Here is a 23,340-nt window from a genome sequence, read left to right as displayed (position 1 = left end):
GTTTGTTTGCGTCCTGGCGGCGCGGCGTGGGGAGAGGGGCCGGCGCACCCGACGACGGGCTGGCGGCGAGGCCGCGGTCCCCCGTGACCCCGGAGCCGTCGTGGCCGCGACGCGCCCGTGTGCGGTGCTCCCCGGAGTTGGGGGACCCAAGCTGGTCCTGGCTCCCTGTTAGGCCGCCGAGTTCTGGCGGAACGGCTGGAGCCTCCCCCGGCCCCTACCCACCCACCCGCCTTGCAGCTTCCCCCCTCCTTTCTCTCCTCGAGAAGTTAATTTAACAACAACAAAAAAAAATACGTACAAAATCCAGATGTTCCTTGCACCGAGCCCCAAAGGAGGAAAAAAAAAAAATAACTCCAAGCTGGAGGCATTTATTTTTCTTGCGCTTTGCTTCTTACGGCCGCTCGGGCCCCGGCCCCGCGGGAGCGCGTCTGTGGGACCCGACCGGTGCACAGGGCCCGGCCGGGGCCGTGAACGCCGCCCCCCCCACCCCCGCCGTCTCAGGGGTCGCCTCCCGGAGCGCGTCTCCGTAGTAGCAGTGTGCGTGTTTCCTGCGCGTCGCTCCCGGCCGTTCGATCCTGCCCTGTACTTCCTCGCCCCTGTCCCCCAGATCTGGGATGTCCAGCCCAGAGACCTTTGGGGACCCTCCCTCGCTGCGCCACGCAGATGGGCACCCGGAGGTCCGGGGGTGGCACGGCGCCAGCACCCCCGCGGGGTCTCTGGACTCCTCTCCTGCTGCCCAGGCACCGCCCCTGGAGCCGCGCGGCCCACCCTCTCGCTCTGGCCCCTGCCCTGGGCGCCCCGTGGCTGCTTCTGGTCGCCGCCCTCCGCCCGTCACCTGTTCCCTCGCCCCGGGCCCGGACGCCGTCGCGCGGCGGCTGGCCGGCAGAGGGCCCCGTTGGTCCAGAAATGTGGCACCGTCAGGGCGGGGAGAGGCCACTGGGCTAGGAGCCCTGCAGGTGTATCCTGTTCTCAAAGAAAATAAAATATTTTCATGGGAAACTTTCCCTTTGTGTTTTTCTTTCCCCCCCTTCTCCTTCTGTTCCTCTCTCCTGGGTCGTCTTCCAGGGTCAGCTCTGTGTCTACTTCCCCTGGAGACCCCACCCGGCAGCCCTCTCCTGGCTGGGGCCTCGGCTGTGCAGAGGCTGGCACGCCCCTGCACGCCATCTGTGCAGCCTTTGCCTCGCCCTCGCGGGCAGAGGGAGGGTCAGAGGATGGCCGTCTGGCCGCAGGTCCACGGTGAGTCACGGCGGCCTGTTAGCCAGCTGTGCCTCCCCACTCTCCCGGCCCAGCCTCGGGTCTGCTCACTAGGCTTCAGACACACCCTGGGCTTGTCTGCTCCCAGCGGCTCCCTGCTGACAGCCCTGCTCCTCCTGGGGAGGTCAGAGCCACAGAGGGGAGGTGGGGGTCTCGGGTCCTGGCTGGAAGCCCTCCACCCTTACCACGGGCAGCCTCCAGACTTTTTACCTCTGGGGAAGTTGTTGAGCTCTGCTGTTTAGTTCACGGGCCTGCGGGAGAGGGCCTGGTGTCCCTGTGAACTCCCCTGACCAGCCCTCTTGTCCAGCATGTTGGCCCCAAAGGCTGTCCTGTGCAGAGTGTACCAGGCAGATGTATGGCCAGGGGACAGCTGGCTCTGCTGGGGGCCCTGCCACCACCGTACCAGGCAGGAGAGCTGGGTTCTGTTTGACGGACAGAGGTCCTGGGGTGGGGTCTGCTGGGTGCCAGCAGGTTGGGCAGAGCAGAGTAGACTTTATGGGTCTTTGCCCAGCAAGCACCTCAGGGGTTGATTCCCAAGGTGGGGCCAGACCTGGGAAGAGAGGAGGGGGAAAGACACACTCTGGACCAGTCTGTGCATGGAGGCCCAGCCTTTCTGGTCAGCAGTGACTGGCTGGGCCTGGGTCTGGGGCCCTTTCTCCTGGCCCAGCAAAGTGGCAGGGGCTGAAGTGCCAGGGGAAGGAGATAGCCTGAGGTGGGCAGGGCAAGGCTGAGGCAGGGCCTGGGGCTGCGGCTAGGGTTGGAGCTGGAGCTGGGGCAGGGCTGGGGCTGGGGCTGGGGATAGACTGGGGCTGGGGCTGGGGCAGGGTCAGTGCTGGGTCTGAGGCTGGGGCTGGACTGGGACTGGGGCTGGGACTGAGGCTGGGGCTGAGGCTTGACTGGGGCAGTGGCTGGGGCAGGCCTGGGGCTGGGGATAGACCTGGCTGGGGCTGGCTTGGGGCAGGGGCTGGGCTGGGGCTGGAGCTGGATAGGCTGGGGCTGGGGCTGGGGTGGGGTCAGTGTCAGTGCTTGGTCTGAGGCTGGGGCTGGACTGGGTCTGAGGCTGGACTGGGACAGGGACTGGGGCTGGACTGAGGCTGGGGCTGAGGCTGGACAGGGGCTGGGTCAGGGCTGGGGCTGGGACTGGGACAGGGGCTGAGGCTGGACTGGGGTTGGGGCTGGGGCAGACCTGGGGCTGGGGCTGGGGGCTTCCCTCCCAGCCTGGTGTTCAGAGTGAGCAGGAGGAAGGAGCTGGGATTCAGGTCCTCTTTCTCCCTTCCCCCTCTCGGAGAACTCTGCCTGGCACGGAGGCTCACAGGCAGGCAGGGCAGCTCCTGTTACAGGCCAGAAATGGAGAGAGGCTGGCCTGGGATTGGGGGGGCGGGTGGTGGGGTGTCACGTGGGTGGTGGGAGCCCTCCCTGCCCCCTCCCTGAGGCTGCAACCTAACCCGGCCTGTTCCCATTGCCCTCCCAGCCTCTGGCCACTAGGCAGGACCCTCTGGGCCGCTGCCTGGCCTCGGGGAAGGGACTCTTCCCTCTTCCTCAGTGGCCTGGCCCTGCTTCTTGGCGGTGTGATTAGCAGGTGGTGTTTCCATCTGGTTCTCCAGGGGCCTAGACGGCTTGGCCTGATGCCCTCCTGGAAGGAGGGGGGCCTGGCTCCCAGCAGAAAGGGGCTGGCCTGAGGTCTCCTGGTGAGTTTGGGAATCAGACTCAGACCCTTACCCCCCCCATGCCCTGTGGACCTGGGTGGGCTGAAAGTCTTTGCCTGCCCCTGCTTCTGGTGTTATAGGTGAGAACATGGAGTCGAGGAGTGATCTTGTGTGCTGAACATCTGTTCAGGAAGGGATGCCCCCAAACCCAGGGCGAGGAGCCCTGGTGCTCCCCCAAGCATGGAGCCAGGGGCTGGGTCCAGCAGAGCCGGGCCTGGGCTCCCTGGTACCTCGCTGCCCTTTTCTTAGAGATCCTGCATGTGCCAAGCCAGCCCCAGCAGAAGCCCCTGTGGCCGCCCGTAGACTTACATCTGGGGGCTGCTGGGGGAGTGGAGGCCTCAGGTTTCCCATGTGGGTCATCTTCAGAGAGCTAGGAAGGGCTGTCATGAGCCCTGAGGCCCTTTCTTGGGGTTGGCCCCAGCAATCTGCATTCTGTGGGTGACACTTGCAGGCTGGCTTGGGGGAGGGAGCAGGGAGCAGGGCCCTGCTGGGAGGTCTGTCTGGTCCAGGCAGCCTGGAGGCCTGTATGGAGGAGGCTCCCCCAGCCAGGCCAGGCATTGGTGCGTGGGGTGCTCAAGGTAATGTCAAAGGCAGCTAAGGTGCTCTGGGCTGCAGTGAATGGGGCCTGAGGGCGTTTCGGGCCCACTGCCTTTCCGTGATTGAAATGGAACTCCTATCCCATAGAGTCACCCTGTTGGAGCCTGCGGTGCAGTGGTTTCTGGTACATCTACAAGGCTGTGCAGCCAGCACCACTATCTAATTCCAGAGCGTTCCATCACCCCAGAAACCTCATATCCTGCCTCTCTGCTCCAACCCCAGCCCCTGGCAACTGCTAATCCACTTTCTGTCTCTGTGGATTTGTCTGCTCTGGACGTTTTACATAAGTGGAATCATACAGCACGTGGCCTTGGTGTCTGGCTTATTTCACTGAGCATAGCGTTTTCAAGACTCATCCATGTTGTGGCATGCATCCGTGCTTCATTCCCTCAGTGACCATGTTGTGTTCGATTGTGTGGATGCACAGCAGTTTGTTACGTGCACTCCCCTGCTGACCGACACCTGGCTGGCTTCCATCATTTGGCTCTTGTGATGCCGCCGTGGGCATCAGTGTACAAGTTCTTCTGTGGATGTAGGTTTTCAGTTCCCCGGGTATGTATACTGAGAGGTGGAATTGCTAGATCGTATGGTAATCACCATGCTACCCTCCCGCCAGCAATACAGAAATGTCTAGTGTTTCCACATCCTCGCTGGTTCTTGTTATTTCTAGTGTGTTGATCAGCTCTGCCTTTTCTTCTAGCCATCCCAGTGGGTGTGGAGTGGTATTTCACTGTGCTCTGACTTGCATTTCCCTGATGATGGGCGATGTTGAGCATCCTTCACGGACATGTTAGTCATCCATTATGTTTTCTTTGGAGAAATGTCTACTCAGTTTCTTCGCCCAGCTCTTGGCTGGGTTGTGGGTCTTTGTTGTTGATTTGTCAGAGCTCTTTATATATGTAGAGGTTTATTCCTAGATGGAGGAGAACGTGGAGTGTGAGCCGGCACGCTGTCTCTCAGCTGTGCCTGGGCCTTCACAATGGGTCTCCACCCCCCCCCTCCCAGCATGACTGTGTGGTAAAGGTGGTCCTCTGTTTACTAGAGGCTTGTCTACGGGCCTGGTCAGGGGTTCTGGGGACTTGTATGGGAGCCTGCCCTGCCTTCGGGGCTGTTGTCATGGTAGGAGTGGCTGACTGTGCATGCAAGGTCAGTGTCAGGAGGTGGCGGTGCCCCTCTGTATGAGCCTAGAGCCCAGCTGGGGGTTCTGTGTGGCTATGTGCCTATTGGCTGCTCAGAGGAAGGGCTCCTAGAGGGCTGTGTGTTGGGGGTGGGGGCTCAGGCTCGCCTGTGGGGGGAGTCAGCCTCTCATGGTGAGGCCAGGGTGACCCAGAGCCCAGGGGGGCCGGGGTGGGGCTGGCAGAGAGGGAGGTGTCCCCTATGTTTCCCTGGCTGGGGGCCAGGGGTGTGGAGCTAGAGCTGAATGAGAAGCAGGCTGGGCCCATGGTGTCCGCAGACCCACCTCAGGATGGACGTGCCCACAGTAGCCCTGCAAGGCCCCAGCTCCAGCCTTTGGAAGGGAGGCCATGGAGTGGGCTCAGCTCTGCAGTCAGAGCTGAGCAGGAGGGCAGGCCCAGGCCTTCTCCGCAGTGTCCAGGCAGCCGAGTGGCCAGCAGGGAGACTGTGCGGCCCCTTGGAAGTGGCCCTGTGGGCAAGGGGGCACGTGGGGTGGGCTGGACAGACTGGAGGGCACTGTGTGGAGGGGTTGGGGCAGGTGTGGGGAGGCAGGTGGACAGGGGTAGGGATACGCCCCTGCATCTCTGCTCTCCAGACTCTGTCCCTCCTCCCTGCCATCCTGACCAGTCTCCTCTGTGGGGCCCGCAGCCCCCCAGCACAGAGACCAGTAGAAGCAGGTGCTAAGTGCCAGCCCAGCCCAGGCCTCTGGGCTGGGGCCTCCTGAGGCCTCGTGGTGAAGCCTGAGGTGAGGAGGAAGCCACCGCCACCTGGCCCCCCTCAGCTGTGGGAGCAGATGTCCTGCCACAGCCGGCGGCCGTCTGGACGGGGGGACAGCTGGCCTAATCTCGCCCCCATCCTCTCCACTGTGGCCGGGACCCAACTCTGCAGATGAGGGCATTGGTGGGACCCTGCCGGGGCTTCCAGGGTGGCCCTGGCCCAGGGCGCCACCCGCGGCCCGTCCCTGGGGGCCCCACCATGTCCAGGACAATAGCAAAAGTGTGTGGGTAGCTTTTCTCCTGGAAAAGAATGCACACACACAATTTCTCCCGGGGGGCTATGGGACCTGGACGCAGGATGAGCGATGAGCTGATAAGGGGCCTGGCTTGGTTTTCCTGGTTGCAGAAAAATGACACCAGTCAGCAGGGCCAGCACCCGGCCCTCTTAATCCAGGCCTGGAGGGGCACTGGCCCCTTTGTGTATTGTCCTGGTGGGCAGTGCCTGTCCCAGCTCGGCAGGCCCAGAGGGGTATCAGTGGAAGCACAGTTGTCTGGGAGGTGGGTGAGGCCAGGCCCCTGCTGGCAAGTATGCCTCTGGAGGGTGGCGAGCAGGGCTGTGGGCCTCTGCCCTGCTTGGGGTCTGTGTCAGGAAACCAGCATGGCCTAGCGGGGCCCCTCTGTACCTGCAGTGCCTCTAGGGAGCCCCGAGTGCTCCAAAGTGCACCAGGCAGGTGCGTCCGAGGCTCTGCTCCCTCGCTCTGCACTCAGAAGCCTGGCCTGGGGTCTGAGGGGCTGCTGCATCAGGCTTCCCAGTCTCCCTCCCTGCCCCCGCTGGCCCTGATGTCCCCAGCTACGGGAATGGTGGGCTCAACCTGAGACCTGTCTGATGGCCGTTCAGTGGGCTGTGTGCTGAGGGGCAGGGGGTGCCTCTGGAGCTCCCAGGGCAGGGGTGTGGCTGGAGGGCTGGGAGCACCCCCTGGTATGGGTGGGGAAGCTGGGGGCCTGAGGCCGGGGCGGATTGCGGGGTGGCTCATCGTTAAGGGGCCTCCGTGGGCTAGCAGGCGGCAGGTGGCCGTGCAGGGGCCTCCACAGGAGGGCAGCGCCGACCTGGGTGGCGTACTGGCCGCCCGGCTCCGTGACCTGCGGGCCCAGCCTGCCGTCCTCCCCTGCCCCTCCCAGCGCGGTTCCTGGCTGGCCTGGCGCCTCTGGCCGCAGGAGGAAACCCAGCCGCCCAGCTGGCAGGCCGTGCACCTCGAGACTGGCGGCCGGACGAGGGAATGGAAAACGGCAAGCCTCAAGCTGCGTTTGTTTTTCTTAGCGATACCTGAGGTAGACGCGGCCAGGGAAGTGGTCTGGCCCGGGAGAGAGGCTGCCAGGGGCTCCCAGACCAGAGCACGTCAGAGCCGGCTCCCTCATGGACAGACAGAGCCGCCGCAGCCGCCCCGGGGCCCTCCCCGTGTCCCCGGCTGTGCTGGGCATGCAGGAGGCCAGCTCCAGGCAGGAAGGTGGGTGCCAGGGGCCTGCCCCACGTCCTGCCCGGCCCTGCTTGTGAGCTCCTTCGGACTCTAGCTATCTGGGAGGCCCAGGGCCATGGCACAGCCTGGCTGCTCCCTCGTCTCCCCTCGCCTGCCTGTGACTTGGGTCCTGGACGGCCTCAGTTGCTCTCCTGGGTGCCCATAGCCTGCCCTGCTGGCCGGCGGCCTAAGAGGCCAGCTGACTGGTGGCCTTCAGGGCCTGGGGTCCCAGGGGCTCTGCTTGTCCTGGCGGTTGCTGAGGGCGGACAGGGACATTTCTGTTGGGCTCAGGGACCCCAGGCCTTGTGCAGTGGAGTTTGCTGAGTCCTGTGTCCCCCTGGGCTGGGAGCATCCACTATGCATTCTCATCACCCCTGTGTGGACACAGCCTGTTGACAAGGGAGTGGAGAGGGGGTGCCCTGGAATGTGGGGAAGTAGAGTGTCGGCAGCTCTCATAGAGGTGACAGCTGTCATAAACACAAGGGTGCTCGCCACGCTCCTGCTCTGGTTACCATGGCCTGTGGCCCCTGCCTCCTCCTTGGTGGGCCTGGGCATCAGATGGCCGAGTCAAGCTGCAGGGAGCCCCCTGGCTCTGGTGGTGTCTGCACCCACCCCACCATGTCCCCATGTCCCCTGCGCAGGGCCGAGTCAGGCTGCAGGGAGCCCCCGGCTCTGTTGGTGTCTGCACCCACCCCAACGCACCCCCACATCCCCCACGCAGGGCCGAGTCAGGCTGCAGGCCCCGGGAGGATGGAGGGTTAATCTCAGAACCAGTTTCTCCACATTGGAATTTGTTTTGAATTCGATTCGCACAGAAATTAAACGCTGTCTGGTGGGGCTGAGGTTCCTTGGCAGCGCGCTGTGGCTTCTGGAACTCCGGCCTCTTCTCCCTCCGCCCAGCCCTGGGAGCTGGGTTTGTGGGCAGGGTGGCCCTTGGGGTGGCCGGGCCTGCTGGCAGGAGGAAGGGCCATTGGAATCCGCCTGGCCTCAGAGCTGGAGGAAGCAAGCACTCTGGGGACCGACCAGCTGCCGGCTCCTGCTGAGGACAGGGACATCCCCCATTCCTTGCTGGCAGTGCCGCCCTGCCCCCTGGCTGCCCGAGGGGGCAGGTTTGGGAGTGTGTGACCAGCTAGGTGCTCAGAGGGGTGGCCCCATCCCCAGGCCGCCAGCATGCCAGTCTCAGGCCCCTCCTCGGAAGGGGACAGGCTCCTAGACTTAGCTGTGTCTGTCCTGGGTTCTTTCTAGGCCTGCTGGGACTAGGGTGGGGTCTCCTTGGTGTCACTGCAGGCTGATCAGGACGAGGGGCCCTCAACAGCACAAAACCCAGTGTAGGGAGGCCTTGTCTCAAGACCCTAACCTTCATTACATCTACTAAGGCGCTTATTCCAAAAAAAGCACATGTCAAGGTCCCAGCAGATGTGAACTTGGGGACATGTGCCCTCTGTCTGTCATGTACGGTGAGCAGCATAGGCCAGGGGTAGCGGGGCAGGCATGTGTGGAGGTGCCTTTCTCTGTGGGCCTCCCCAGCTCTGGCAGCGGACCCAGAGTGGAGTGTCACAGGCCGAATGGGAGCTCTCAGCATGCTTCCAGGGAGGAGATAACCTTGGAGTATCCACAAGGAGTAAGAAACCGCAAAAACTGATCCAGCAGGTTTGGAGAAACCAAATGGGACTGGGGGGAAGGTGTACGTCGTTGAAAGCGGATTTGAAATAGCTGAAGAGAGCCAGTAAGGCAGATGATGGGGCAGGAGACTCATGTGGAGTGTGGCCTGTGTTGGCAGAAATGCGGAGAACCAGAGGCCAGAGGCCGGATTCAGGGACTGGGCGGCCAGGGGTCCTGTTTGCAGAGAATGGCGGAGCATTTTCCAAGTCTCAGAATTTGTCAGGGTCACGTGCAGGATTCAGGAGGCCCCAAGTCGTCCTAAACAGAGAAAACAAAAATGCTTCCAGAACATGAACTGGAAGCATAAAACACCCAAGACAAGGAACCATAAAAGCAGCCTGGGCCAACAGATGCAGATACTGTGGGAGGCTGGTCAGCCTGGTGGTGAACCTCAGAGCAGAAACGCACACAGTGCATGGCAGGCTGGGGACTTGCCCAGGGAAGTGAAATACAGACCTTTACAGACAAGCTGCAAGATGCTCAGAAGGCCACTGTCCAGGAGCCGAGGAGTGTCCAGCATCCTGTTGGGTCCTCACAGTGGAACTAAAATACACGACGGCCTGTAATTTGGGAGTGGGGTTCACAGGCTTGTGTCCTCAGGCCTGGTATTGCCCACCACTGGATGTGACTAAGCCACAGACGTGTGCAGTTGTGAGGGTGGCTGTGAAATAGCGGCAATGCAACATGAAGGTTCAAATCACCAGGGGGAGATGGGTTATCAAGGAGTAACTGGAAAGGAGGCAGGAGAGGAGACAAAGTGAAATGGGGCGGATCTGTGGAGGAAATACCAGCCGTGTGGCTGAGGAGACCGGGGTCCTAGCCAGGGCCTTGGTCTGATCACTGGCTCTGCGACAGGACAGGATGTAAGCATAGAGAACGTAGGAGGTCAGGGAGAGAACACACCACCTCAGTGGACCTTGAGGGAGTTTCACTGTGACCCAGGCTCTGCATGGTGACTCTGCATAGTCTCCAGGCTGTGACCCAGGGTCTGCACAGTGACCAGGGCTGTGATCCAGGCTCTGCATAGTCTCTAGGCTGTGGCTCAGGATCTGCCTAGTGACCTTGGCTGTGACCCAGGCTCCACATAGTCTCCAGGCTGTGATCCAGGCTGATGCACCGTGACCTGGGCTGTGACCCAGGCTCTGCATAGTCTCAGGCTGTGACCCAGGGTCTGCATACTGATCTGGGCTGTGATCCAGGTTCTGCACAGTGACCTGACTGTGATCCAGGCTCTGCATAGTTTCCAGGATGTGACCAGGGTATGCATGGTGATCTGGGCTGTGTTCCAGGCTCTGCACAGTGATCTGGGCTGTGACCCAGGCTCTGCATAGTCTCCAGGCTGTGACCCAGGGTCTGCATGGTGTTTTGGGCTGTGATCCAGGCTCTGCACAGTGATCTGGGCTGTGACCCAGGCTCTGCACAGTGATCTGGGCTGTGACCCAGGCTCTGCATAGTCTCCAGGCTGTGACCCAGGGTCTGCATGGTGTTTTGGGCTGTGATCCAGGCTCTGCACAGTGACCTGGCTGTGACCCAGCCTCTGCATAGTTTCCAGGCTGTGACCCAGGCTCTGCACAGTGACCTGGTCTATGACCCAGGCTCTGCATGGTGACCTGGCCTATGACTGGGGCTGTGATTAGGGCTGTACACGGTCTTTGGGCTGTGACCCAGGCTCTGTCTGCATGGTGACCTGATTCTGAAGCAGGAGGTGCAGAAGTGGAGAGAAGCCTGGATGCGGTCAGCAGTGGTTGGTCACAGATTTGAGGAAAAGAACAGTAAGCTAAAGCCAAACATGGCAGAAGGAAGAAAACAGAAGCCGTGCGAAAACCAACAAAGTACCAACTGTGCATTAGAGATGAAGGGTCCCTCTCTGGGAATTGCTGCTGGGAAATCGCTACAGATTCTGCAGACAAGAGTAGGGGATACTGAGCGCTTTCCTGCCAACCAGGCTGCAAATTCTGAGGCAACGCAGAAAACCAGAGGAGTAACAGAAACAGACTCGAGACAGAGAAATACTGAGTCTGTTGTGAGTAGGGAAGCGGGTTAGTGGTCACGATCTGACAGTTCCCTCAACAATGGTGACTAGCACTTCTGCTCCTTGGTGGACACCAGCGTCCACGCACAGACGTGCACGGGAGGGGCAGCGGTGGCTTGCGCATGACGGCGAAAGGGTGGATGACTCAAGTCCACCGCCCAAGGACAGGTGAGCACAATGCGGTCTGTCCATATGGTGACACACAGCAACATGGACATGCTGTCAGCACAGGAGCCCTGTCACCAAAGGCCACCTACCGTATTTGTCTGAAACGTCCAGGACAGGCTGATCCACAGACACAAAGTACATTAGTGGTGGCCAGGTGCAGAAGAATAGGTTTATCTCTGAGCCAATGAAATGCCCTGAAATCGACTGGCCGTGTTTGCATGCATCTGTGAAAATGCAGCAAAACACTGAATTGTGGACTTAAATGGGTGAATTTTGTGGTATGCAAGTTGTATCTCAATAAAACTGTTTGGAAAAGAGGAGAGGAAAAAAAAAGAAAAGTAATTGGATCAGCAGGGAGATCTTTTCATCCAGAAAAGTCCAGTCCTGCCAAACAGTTAAGAAGATGTGATTTTGATCTGACTCATCTTCTGGGAAACTGAGACAGTGAGCGCTTTGCTAAGGCACTGAGACCCAGTGGGAAGAGAATGGAAGAGAAAATTACAAACACAGATGCAAACGGCCTAGACCCGACATCCTTAAGGTACAGCTCACAACACAGAGGAAGGACAAAACCCATTTCATCTGAGGCGCGCTGCACGGCCAGCATTGGAAAATCCAGTTAGTGGCATTCCTGTTTTAGCAGAAAAATCACATGCCAACAGATGCAGGGACCACATTTGAGGACACTTGACATCCTTTTATGAGTTTTGAGCAGCTTGTAGCAAATGAACGGCTGAGGGGTCTTCTTTAACCTGAGCTGGGCGCCCAGGGGATACCCGACGAACTTGCCATGCTGGTCACGGAAATGGCCAGGGCTTCCTTCTGAGAACCAGGACACAGACAGGGAGGCCCGCTGTCCTCACAGACCCTTGGGTGGGAAGGGAGCGTTTCTGTGCTGCCGCAATAGAGTGCTGGCTCCACAGACAGGTAGGTTCCCTGGCTTTGGCCTCTGATGCTCTAACCACCTGTAGGGTGTCCGCGTCTCCGGAGAGCCAGGTCTGGGTGGTAGAGATGCAAGTTTGGGTGTGTAGACAGGGTGAGTGGGGGGAGGGTCCCCACTTCCTGGCACTGAGGTGGCAGAGATGTGAATTTGGGCATGTAGATGGGGTGAGCGGTGGGGAAGGTCCCCGCTTCCTGGCACTGGTGCCCGTGGGTCTCTCTCACCTTGGGGCCACACCTGAACACAGGTGCCCTGAATGGCTCTATGCTGGTGGGTGGCCACAGAGCTGGGGTGGGGGGGGGCTCTGGGCCCTGCATGGCAGTTGGCAGATTCTGCACCGTGGCCAGAAGGCAGGAAGGATGGCTGAGGATAGAAAAAGAAAGCCAGCAGCCTCGTCTCTCTGTAGACCACACGACCATACACAGAGGTGAAAACCATCAGAGATGAATCAGCGCACGTGGCTTGTGCACCGAAGGCCAGTTGGACGTCGGATCAGTCGTGCCTCTGTTGGAATCCAGGACTGGCCAGCACAGGGCTGACCTCGGCGGGAGTACCTGTAGGCCCCCGGACTGCAGCAGCAGGGAGAGGCTGTGGGTGCCCCAGCAAGCCCATCTCACGTGTCAGCCTTGCCGAGTGGGTTCTCAAGTGTCCTGTGCAAACACAGAGCCAGCACATGCCTGCTGGACCTGCTGGAAGGAGCTCCCGACACAGTCCCAGTAAAACACCAGCCCAGTGACCACCGGCCAGGGCAGAGCCCAGAACAAGGAGCCTGCAGAAGGCCGCTGGCCCTGCCCGGCTTGGACAGAGCACTGGTGTGCCTGCGTTTAGGAGATGGTGTTCAGGACATTACAGGAGGGGCAGGCCTGCAAAATGAGATAGGGGAAATGGCACACACAGAAGAAAGTTGTGCAGTAAAGAGGGTTAGTGTCTGGGAGGACACTAAAAAGTGCCTGACGAGGTCACCGTGGGGATCGGAGCGTGGTCCCCTCTGACTTGGCAGGAGGGACTTGGGGGATCTCAGTGTGAGGCTGCGAAACATTTCCGTGTGTTATCATGTCTTTGAAAATGCCTGAATGTCACCAAGTGCCCTGCTGACATTTAGACCTCCTTAGGATTTATTTCCTGGTGGGAGATAGCCCAGCACTGGAAGGAGCTTGCCTGATAGGACGGGGATGGGGTGCTGCTTGCCTGCCCAGGAGGCCACTTGCCTGCAGACAGCCTGCCCAGCCTCACCTCCTCCATGGCCGCCTCTGCCAGGCTGGATGCCTGCTGGCAGGGGGCAGCTGCATTGAGCCTGGAGGCAGGTACACTGTTGTGGGGTGGGCAGTGGGGCCGGGGCCTGGAGTGCTCTGTGGCCTGGAAGGTACAGACTCCAGAGACGGGTGTGTGGGAAGAGGCCAGCACATAGGGCTGACGGTTGTGTGTGGAGTCGTGTGGTCTTGAATAGCCCACACGTTGTCCCTTGCATGTGTGCCAAGCTCTTGGGCTGCGGAGAGAGGAGTGAGCTGCATGTGTCCCCAGGCTCCTCTGCTCTGGGCTCCCCATGGGTGCAGGCCCTCTGGGGGCACGGGCTGTGGGCTGTGGCTTGCTGATGCCTGCAGACTCCATGGCATGGACGGCCCATTGTTCAGCCGGCCCTGGTCTTTTCATGCAACAGTGGGTGTTGGGGCAGCGTGTGAGTGAGACACCTTTGGAAAGAGAATGGGGTGAATTTCATAGACATGTGAGTTCAGAAATCCAGCCACGGGGGGAAGACCTCTTCCTGCCGGTGTCCACAACGGTCCTCACCTGTGCTCCTTTGATGACTGGAAAATAACACCAGGGCGGTTTTACTCTGTGTTTCTGAGTGGGGCGGAGCCACGTACAAGTTCTCACAGATGCGCTCCACCCTGGAACTGTGTGGCCACATCCCATGGCCATGTTCAGCTGGTTCCTTTGGTTGCTGATCTGCAGGAAAGGGGTCTGTCCACACCCACGCCTCCACACAGAAAGGCAGTTGGCTCTTGGTCTGGGATCCAGCTCGCAGGATCTCCCCTGATGCGGGACTCTGCTGCTGTGCACGGTAGACCCTCTCACACTTAACCGTTTTTCTGGGCCTCTGGATTCTGGGTCACATGGAAAAGAGCCTTCCGTGTTCCAAGAGTGTTTTATGACCCTCTTGCCTTTTGTCTGGCACTTCTGAGGGTTCCCCTCCGTGTTTGGGCTTCTGTCCTGGGTGTCCATGCTCACTGATGCCCACCCCGTTCTCTGCACCCCGTGTACCGTCTGCCTGCTGGCACCTCTGTGAGGGTCTGTCCCTTGCCACTGCAGCCCCAGGCTGGTCTCAAGCAGAGTGCACCCCAATAGTTAAGGAGGCCTGAGGCAGAGGCCAACCTCAGTGAGGACGCAGTCTGGCCCTGGGTACGTGTGGGGACCCCCTCCCTCAACCCCCCCATGTGCAGTGAGGACGCAGCCTGGCCCCGGATGTGTATGTGGGGACCCCTGCCCTCAGCTCCCACGTGCAGTGAGGACACAGGCTGGCCCTGGGTGTGTGTGTGGACCCCCGCCCTCAGCCCCGTGTGCAGTGAAGACGCAGGCTGGCCCCAGGTGTGTATGGGGACCCTGTCCTCAGCCCCCACATGCAGTGAGGACTCAGGCAGGCCCCAGGTGTTTGTGGGGACCCCTGCACTCAGCCCCCACATGCATTGAGGATGCATGTAGGCTTGCCCCAGGTGTGTGTGGGGACCCCTGCCCTCAGCCCCACACATGCAGTGAGGACGCAGGCTTGCCCTGGGTGTGTGTGGGGACCCCATCCTCAGCCCCAACGTACGGTGAGGATGCAGGCTGGCCCTGACGCCCCAAGGCAGGCTGGGAGGTGGGCTCACTTGCCATCCCTCCCCCTCCCCACACCCACAGCTGCTGTCACCAGCACAGCCCCAGGTACCCCTGGGCCAGCCTTGCTGTGGTTGGTCCTGTTGGACACAGACATATTTTGGCACCAGCCTAGAGCTGGGTTAATCTCGGAGAATCCAGTCTGGGGTCTGTGCAGGTTGTAGGCTGCAGCCCTTCCGGTGTGTGGCGGCACGCCGTTGTGGGCACAGCTGTTTACATTCCTGTCTGGGGACATGTCTCCGTCGTGTGAGCTGCCTTTGTGTGGGGAGTGTGGCTCTTCCACTCTGCAGTGTGGGGTCCCCGGGCCCCTGCCTGCCCTGGCCCAGCTCAGCTGTCCTTGTGCTCAGGGCCGCTTGAGCTCAGGCATGAGGCCTAGAAGTGCACGAAGTGACCCCTGCCATGTCCCCATGCTCTGAGGCAGGATGCCCTGACCCCAGGATGGGAACTGGGGGTGCAGGTCGCTGAAGCTCACAGGTGTCTTCTCCCCAGAGGCCTTGCTGCCCACATGGGGCCTGTCTGTGCCTTGCGGACCTTTGGGGTTCCTCCAGCCCATACTCTCACTGGTCACAGCACACCAGTTGGTCCTCCTGGCTCAGTGTCCCCAGGCGTGTGCTGTGCAACATGTGTATGGACTCAGTCTGGTGGGAACACGCCTTGGGCTCTGCTCACCGACACCCTGGGCTTCTGGGACACTTGTAGCCCGGCTCTGCTGCAGCTCAGGGCTCAGCCCCAGCAGCCCATTGGTGCCATGCTAGCCCAGAACACCCTGGGGTGTCCTCCCAGGGTGCTGGCCAGCCCCTTGCACCCACTGCACCTGAGTGTGAAGAGGATGGTTCTTCCCGCTCTGTGTCCTTCATGGCTTTACCCTCCAGGGTCTTTTGCAGGGATTCCTTTCTCCCACCTGCCTGCCTACTCCCCTCCGTGCCCCATGCCCTCTGCTTTGGCATCCCTGCAGCCTTGCTGGGCTCCTGCCTGGGCCTCCTTTGGGCCTGGTTCCCAAGTCTCAGCACCTTGGCCTCCTGCCCTTGGGGAGCTGACCAGGAAGGGCAAGGCTGGTGCTGCTCCGTCAGGAACGTGGGTCTGGGGTCCTTAGGGCAAGGATCAACTCTGCCCTGTACAGGCTCTGCCCTTGGCAGGGTACATGCCTATCCCCCCAGCACACTCTGGCCCCCCAAGCCCAGGCAGGGCCAAGGAGAGGCCATGCTGGGGTGTGTGCAGGGCAGGGGAAGGGAGGGGCCTTGGAAGTCATTACCCTAGGTTGTCCCCAGAGGAGCCTGACCTGCTGTGTCATTGCTGGGTCCATCCAGCTTCTAGGAGCACCTGCCTGAGCACCTTACCCTGCAGAAAGCTGCCAGGAGCCAGCCAGTGGCCACCATGCCCTTGAGGGGGCTTTTGAAGGGCAGCAGTAAGAGGGATGGGACATGATGTGGGGTGTAAGTGTCTGAGAATACTGGAGCCCCTGGCTCCTGTGGGTCAGTGGGGTGCAGAGGCTTGTTTCTTGTGATGCTCATGTCAGAGGACCGGAGCCCCACCCATGTCTAGTTGGGCACCTCTCCTTCCTGAGGGCTGAGGGTCTGGGTGTGCCTAGAGCCCGGATGTGGCATCACCTGTGTGGGGACATTGAGATGTGTCTGAGCACAGAACAGGCAGGAGGTCAGGACCAGTCGGCCCCTGGGTGGAACAGCTGAAATGGGGGTTGGGGGGACCTGAGAACAGGTGGCTGACTCTGAAGGTCAGGGCCTTGGCTCAGATCAGAGGGTCAGAGCTGCAGGGGAACAAGGAGCCGGCTCTGGGCCTCCCCTGGGTTCGACCGGGAGCTCCTCAGTGGCCCAGGAGTTCCTGGAGACCCTACTGGGACCTGCAGGGCCATCTGTACAGGCTGCAGGAGAGCAGGAAATGAGCCAGGACCCTCTCCCAGAGGCCACAGGGCCATTGTGGGGTTGAGTCGCTGCAGCTTTGGGCGGCAGCGGGTGGGGGTCCTGGAGCAGCAGTACATGCTCCAACTGGGTAAGCAGACACAGGAGTGGGTGGGGCAGAGTGTCGGATGTGGTCCCCTTGTGGCCTGGGCTCCTGTACCCCTCCCTGCCCTGTCCATCTGCGCCCTTGGCCCACCCCTGTGCTGGGCTGGCCTGAAGGTGCGTGTGTGTGTGTGTGAGTGTGTCTGTCTGTCTCTCGCCTCGGGCGTGGCCCTCACCGTGGCATCTCTGTACCCAGGCTAACGGGCAGTGAGCCCCTGACCATTCTCCCGCTTACCCTGGAGCCGGAAGCCGCCGCCCAGGCACACTACAAGGCCTGCGACCGGCTGAAGCTGGAACGCAAGCAAAGGCGCATGTGCCGCAGAGACCCGGGGGTGGCCGAGACACTGGTGGAGGCGGTGAGCATGAGCGCACTTGAATGCCAGTACCAGTTCCGGTTTGAGCGCTGGAACTGTACCTTGGAGGGCCGCTACCGGGCCAGCCTGCTCAAGCGAGGTGAGTGCACTAGAGGTAGGACCTTCTGAGCAGGTCTGCACCCCTAGGACATCGTCCCTTCACTGGGTCCCAGGGCACCTGGGGGTAGGGTGCGGAGATGGGGTTGCTCTGTGTGGCTCGTCCTCCGCTCCATCCACCCCTACATCCTGACCGGTCCCTTGTCCCCCACTACCACACCCACCTGTAGCTCCACCTTCCTCCCTACACTGCCCTAACAGCCAGGCCCCTCCCTCCTGCCCCGCCCCTCCTGGGGAACAGTAGCTGGCAGCACGGGGCGCATTTGGGCAGCTTTGACAGGGCGTAAGGCAGCTCTGATGGCTGTTGTCACATGGTGGTGACCAAGGCCCAGCGGCTGGGCATGAGGGGCAGAGGTCCAGCTGGTGCTCCGAACAGGGAGCCTGCCTTCTCCTCTCTCCTTGCGCTCTGATCTGAGACTTTCAACAGCCTTGTTTAAAAACTGAGGACCTGAGGGGCAGGGCAGGGCTCGCCAAGTCCCGGGGAGAATCTGGTGGGTCAGAGACGCAGTCTCTGATCCCTGGGCAGAGCCTAAATCTCCATGCACTTGGAATTCTCTCTACCCCGACACATCACGTGCCTGGAGCACATAGGAGCGCCTCGTACCCCCGGGGGCACATGGCGGCCCAGGCAGGGATGCCCCCCACCTGCGGTGCGCACCCGCAAGGATCCTGACTGCAGACCCCGCATGCTGTTAGCATTCGGGGCTCCAGCAGCACCTGAGTGAGGTGGGGGTTGCTCCCGCCTGCTCACCCATCCGCCCTCCCTGCGCCCCCACAGGCTTCAAGGAGACCGCCTTCCTCTACGCCATCTCCTCTGCCGGCCTGACGCATGCGCTGGCCAAGGCGTGTAGCGCGGGCCGCATGGAGCGCTGCACGTGTGATGAGGCCCCCGACCTGGAGAACCGGGAGGCCTGGCAGTGGGGCGGCTGTGGGGACAACCTCAAGTACAGCAGCAAGTTTGTCAAGGAGTTCCTGGGCCGCCGCTCAAGCAAGGACCTGCGAGCCCGCGTGGACTTCCACAACAACCTCGTGGGTGTGAAGGCAAGCGGGGCGGGGCGCGGGGCAGGGCATGGGGCCAGGCGCGAGGACTCGGGGTGGGGAGTGGGCATGGGCGGGGTGCGGGGCGGGGCATGGATGTGGGGAGGGGCATAGGTGTGGGCGGGGCATGGGAATCAGACATAAGCATGGGCGGGGCGAGGGGGGGCATGGACATGGGGCGGGGTGAGGGTGGGGCATGGGGCCAGGCACAGGCCTGGGCGGGGCCAAAGGCCTGGACTTGGGGTAGGGTGTGGGCATGGGCGGGGTACAGGGTGGGACGAGGGGTATGGGGTGGAGCATAGGTATGGGCAGGGCATGGGACCAGGCACAGACTTGGTGGGGGCAAGGGGTGGAGCATATGGGTGGGGTAGAGCATGGGGGCGGGGCATGGGTGCTCACGGATCCGCAAAAGTGGGGGACAGGGCTGGGGCTAGGAGGAGGTGTAGTATTGCCGCCTCCGGGTCTGTGTTCCCGGCATGTGGTGCCAGCCGGGGCCCTGGAGTCTCCTTACCTTTGAGTGTCGTTTTCTTACGGAGATACTGGTTGTTGTGGAGGGGGCGGGGGACAGACTTGTAAGGTCTTTAGCTAGGCCCTTCTGGGGGCTGCTGGCTGCAGGCTGGCTGGACCTGGGGGTACCTGGCTCCCGGCCATCCTTCACCCTCCCTGTAGCCCCTTAGCTCCTGGGCCTACACGAGAGGAGGAGGCATGAGTGCTGTCAGCTTCACTGCAGACAGAGCACCCCGTCCCCTTAGTCCTCACACAATGCGGACCACCAAGGGCCCCCCGAGGCTCTGCCCGGCCTGGGGATGGTCAGGGACTCTGCGTGCTCGCCAGGCAGCCCCCAGGATGTGGAGCCCCAGCCTGGGAGGGGGCCAGGTAATTAGAGCCAGCCCTGATCTGAGCCCCTCTTTATTGAGAAACCAGACTTCTGAGTCTTGCACTTATTAAAGAATCAATTTCCCCCTTTTTATTCGGAGCCCTTGTCCCTCCTTCTGCCCTCTGCAGAGGGGTGTGGGCAGATTAAATCCCCAAGGCGAGGCTATTTCTTTTCTTTTGCATTCTCTCCTTTGTAAGCTATTAATGAAAAGTCAGAATATGGAAAGTGCTCCATTAGCTCTGCCGGGCCTGGGTAAGCAGCGTTTTAATTAAATTTGTCCAGGTTTCTCAGCAGAGTGTCATTAAATGTGACTCTTCTATTGCCGGGCCAGAGGGCAGCCACATTTCCTAATCCCCCTCAAGCCAGCCAGCCCTCCCTGAGGGCAGCATGGGAGTTCAGGCCTATCCTGGGATGGGGCCCACTAGAGAGGGCCTCCTCCGCTCTCTGCTGCCAGGGACCCCTGTGTGGGTGGTCAGGCAGGAGGCCCCTTAGGGCAGCTCTGTGTGTGTGTGTGGAAGTGGGGGTACTGTCCCTCCCCTCTGGGGCTGACCTGGAAGATCTGGGGGCCAGTTCTGCCAACTGGGCCAGCTAACTCGTTTCTCCTCACTTCTCCAGGAAGTTAGGCTAGTAGGCTGCTGAGCCCAGACTGGGGGGTCCTGTTGGGGCATTGACAGCAGGGCTAGAGGGGAGGCTTGCTCAGTCCCTTCAGAGGGGAGCCCTGGATGCAAGGAGGGAATGTCTCCACGGTACCACAGGTGCTGCAGTGGCCACTCTGGAGGCCATGGTACTGGATGTAGGGCTTCTGTCTGGGGACATCTGTGGCTTGGAGGTGGAGGGACAGGTGCAAGAGCCAGGAAGCCTGGGTGATGGGTAGTGGTGGTCCCCCAGGCTGGGCTTGGGTCCGGGGGAGCTGTGTGGTCGAGCCCCTCTGGGGGTCATCTGCAGGGGCTGTGCCCAGCCTCTCAGTGTGGCCCTCATGCTCAGCCCCCTCCCCTACCAGGTAATCAAGGCCGGGGTGGAGACCACGTGCAAGTGCCACGGCGTGTCGGGCTCCTGTACTGTGCGGACGTGCTGGCGGCAGCTGGCACCCTTCCACGAGGTGGGCAAGCGCCTGAAACACAAGTACGAGACAGCACTCAAGGTGGGCAGCACCACCAACGAGGCCACCGGGGAGGCCGGCGCCATCTCGCCGCCTCGGGGCCGGGCTGCAGGGACAGGAGGCAGCGACCCGCTGCCCCGCACGCCAGAGCTTGTGCACCTGGACGACTCGCCCAGTTTCTGCTTGGCCAGCCGCTTCTCCCCGGGCACTGCCGGCCGCAGGTGCCACCGGGAGAAGAACTGCGAGAGCATCTGCTGTGGGCGTGGCCACAACACCCAGAGCCGGGTGGTGACACGGCCCTGCCAGTGCCAGGTGCGCTGGTGCTGCTACGTGGAGTGCAGGCAGTGCACTCAGCGTGAGGAGGTCTACACCTGCAAGGGCTGAGCCCCGGGGCCGGCCAGGCTGCTGCAGGGGAAAGAGGCCGTGCACCCAGTGTGAGGGGTCTACACTGCAAGGGCTGAGTCCCTGGGATGGGGCCCCCAGCACACTTGGCACATGGTAATGAGAGCCCGGGGATTGGTTGGGTTTGCTGTCCCTGCCTCTTTGTCCGTACTCTCAAAGACCCAGAGGCGGGAGGTGGCCCTGGTCTGGCCCCTGCATCCCCTCTGTCCGCGCCCTACCCCCACCCCCATGACCTGAGAGCGTGGCACCATGCTTTCCAAGCTGTGTCCGTCCCTGAGAGGCCAGTTCCTGCGAGCGGCACCCTTCCCTGCTCTGGGCTCCCTCTGAGGAGCACCGGGTGCACCTTCGCGGCCATACAGGGTCTCTGTGTGGCCGCCTGTGGGCTGTCCTGCTCCAGCACTGGCTTAGAGAGTCAAACCACTAGGAGAGAGACAGCCCGGCCACCCAGCCGCGGGGGTCACTGCTGTCCCCTCTGACATGGAGCACTTCTCTTGGGAGTGATGTTGGTGACTGTTAAATTATTTTTATTTAACTAATATATAATAATTATTATTTCCATCCCTGCCCTGCCTCAGGCTTGTGGCTCCCCCTCCTCTTGGTGGTGCCCAGTCTGGAGGGTCCCCTTCGTCCCTCCCCTCTACGCCCCCTCCTAACCTCTTTGCCTGATCTGCTTTGTCGTTTGAAACCACTAAATCAAGAGGGATGTTGCTGTTGTTGTTTTTAAAGTAATAAAGCAGGTTGTGTGTGGACACTGCCCTCAGGGCTTCTGGAAGCCAGGCCCCTATACCCAGCTGCCCCCAGTGAGACTGTCCTGGGAAGTGGGTGGACCCCACTCTGGGAGACTTTGGCACGCACCCCAGCCACTTTGGTGTAGGTTTTAAGGCCTGGGGTGGCAGCCGGTGGCCTGCCCTCCCCCCAGGGGTGGGCACAGCAGAGGGGAGGGGCCAGCCCCTTGAAGGGTTCATTTCCTAGCTTGCTTTGTGTTACTGCGGGAGGAGGCAGACGTGAGGACGCATGTGGATGGAGAGAATCTGGGGCTAGGATTTGGCAAAAGGCAGGCTGTTCTCTCTGGCCACTCTGTTGTCTTTGCAGGGAAGGAAAATGGATGGGCTACACTGACCTGGCTTGGTTTGAGTGTGTGTGCACATGCATGCATATGTGCAAGAGTGTACTGCTTGCATAAGTGGTTTTGTGTGTATACGTGTGCACGAGCACACGTGTGTATGAAGTATGTGTGCATTTATGTGCATGCATGTGTGAACACGCTTGCAGGTTTATGCGTGAGCATATGTGTGAGCACATGCGTGAGCAAGTCTGAAGTGTGTGCATGCATGAGACTGTGTCAGCATATGTATGTGTCTGCAGAAGTGTGCATGTGAGCACAGGGGGCTTGTATGACACATGCATCTGTGCTGTGTGTGTGTGAGCATGTGCACATAGCTACGCATGCGTGCTATATGTGTGATGTGCATGTGCATGTGTGATGTGCATGCATGCATGCATGTGGGTGAATGTGTAGCCACATGTATCTGTGGTGTGTGTGCCTGTTCTGGCTGTGTTGGCATGGTCAGTGGTCAGCTGGGGCGTGGCCTCCGCTCAGTGCCCTCCCTCAGCATGAGGCTGTCCTTCCCACGTTGGTGTGAATGGCAGCCTTGGCTCCTAGATCCTTTGGCTCTGGGCCTGCCCTGCTCAGGCTCTGTGGCTGTTCTCTGGGTGGGTACAGAGCTGGGTGGCAGTGCAGACACAGGAACTACTGAGTGAGGGGGTTCCTTGGAGTTCCGTGGGCTCCAGGAACCCTGGGGACTGTGTTTTTAAAAGAAAACCTATTTATGTTGATGTGGGTCTCTTGGTCCCTGTTCTATAGTGTAAATAGTGAAGTCTATTCTGTGGTTCAGAGAACATCCCGTGAATGCCTGCATGCTGAGAGGGTGGGGGCCAGGGGCCCAGAGTGGGTGCAGCCACACCCCTGTGACAAGACTGGAGCTCAGTCACTTCTGGGTCTGGAAAGGCAGCAAGTCGGAGGAAGGATATTTTGTTAACCAGATACCACATTTAGCTCTATGTCATAATATAAAGGGAAGTATTTTTTTAAACAAGGCAGACTGAAAACGTCTGCTGGCTGGTCTGTTTATATATAAACATATATCAGAATATCTTGCTAAGCGAACTCCTCTTGATGGAGCCTCTGGTCAGCGTGCTGCTCTTCGTGCAGGAGAGCCTCTAGAAGAAACTGTGCCCAGGGGTCAGCCTCTCTGGGACGGGGCAGGGGGCGGGCCACAGGGCTCAGCCATGCTGAGGGCCAGGCGGGTCCCGGCCACCTGCTCCCTGCCAGCCACACACATGTGGACTCCTGGCTCGGTTTGGGAGGTCCGGGTAGGCTGGGGGGAGAGGGGCATTCACACACGAGAACCCTCGTGCGAGCCTATCGATTTCTCTACCTCATCTGTATAGCGAGTAGGTGTGTACTCGAGTGACTTGGAGAATGTATTTATTTAATGGCTTTGTGTAACAAAACAGAAACGAAATGGACACTAAATAAATGTATTTTAAATTATAGCCCCATCTGAGTCTGCTGCCTTCAGAGGGGTTCTGGAGGGCCGAAGGGAGGAGGAGGGCCTGAGGCAGGAGGACCTGAGGGAGGAGGAGGGCCTGAAGGAGGAGGAAGACCTGAGGGAGGAGGGGGGTCTGAGGGGGGAGGAGGATCTGAGGGAGGAGGAGGGCCTGAGTGAGGAGAAAGACCTGAGGGAAGAGGAGGGCCTGAGGGAGGAAGAGGGCCTGGGGGAGGAGGAGGGCCTGGGGAGGA

At 60.7% G+C, this 23,340-nt stretch overlaps 1 protein-coding gene across 3 annotated transcripts; it reads left to right on the top strand.

The window, feature by feature from the left end:
- Nucleotides 1-12,080: 12,080 nt before the first annotated feature.
- Nucleotides 12,081-23,093, top strand: WNT9A (Wnt family member 9A). Of its 3 annotated transcripts, none has more exons than XM_040454405.1 (3): nt 12,081-17,104; nt 17,900-18,150; nt 20,037-23,093. In XM_040454405.1, exons 1-3 carry the CDS (start codon nt 16,963-16,965, stop codon nt 20,517-20,519), a joined length of 876 nt encoding a protein of 291 aa, XP_040310339.1. In that variant the 5' UTR covers nt 12,081-16,962; the 3' UTR covers nt 20,520-23,093. The 3 variants fall into 3 exon arrangements, with proteins under 3 accessions (XP_040310339.1, XP_040310341.1, XP_040310338.1); XM_040454407.1 differs by having other exon boundaries at nt 17,900-18,154; XM_040454404.1 differs by having other exon boundaries at nt 12,085-17,104; nt 17,900-18,162.
- Nucleotides 23,094-23,340: the final 247 nt, after the last annotated feature.

This window comes from Herpailurus yagouaroundi, unplaced genomic scaffold (assembly GCF_014898765.1).
Source record: "Herpailurus yagouaroundi ecotype Mexico unplaced genomic scaffold, PumYag 212, whole genome shotgun sequence".
In the NCBI taxonomy this organism is placed as follows: domain Eukaryota; kingdom Metazoa; phylum Chordata; class Mammalia; order Carnivora; family Felidae; genus Herpailurus; species Herpailurus yagouaroundi.
This window is presented reverse-complemented; position numbering and strand designations above follow the sequence as displayed.

Coding starts and splice junctions, on each gene's coding strand:
- WNT9A (XM_040454404.1), top strand. CDS start 16,963: ATGTGCCGCAGAGACCCGGGGGTGGCCGAGACACTGGTGGAGGCGGTG. Junction 17,105..17,899: donor GGCCAGCCTGCTCAAGCGAG/GTGAGTGCACTA, acceptor GCGCCCCCACAG/GCTTCAAGGAGACCGCCTTC. Junction 18,163..20,036: donor ACAACCTCGTGGGTGTGAAG/GCAAGCGGGGCG, acceptor CTCCCCTACCAG/GTAATCAAGGCCGGGGTGGA.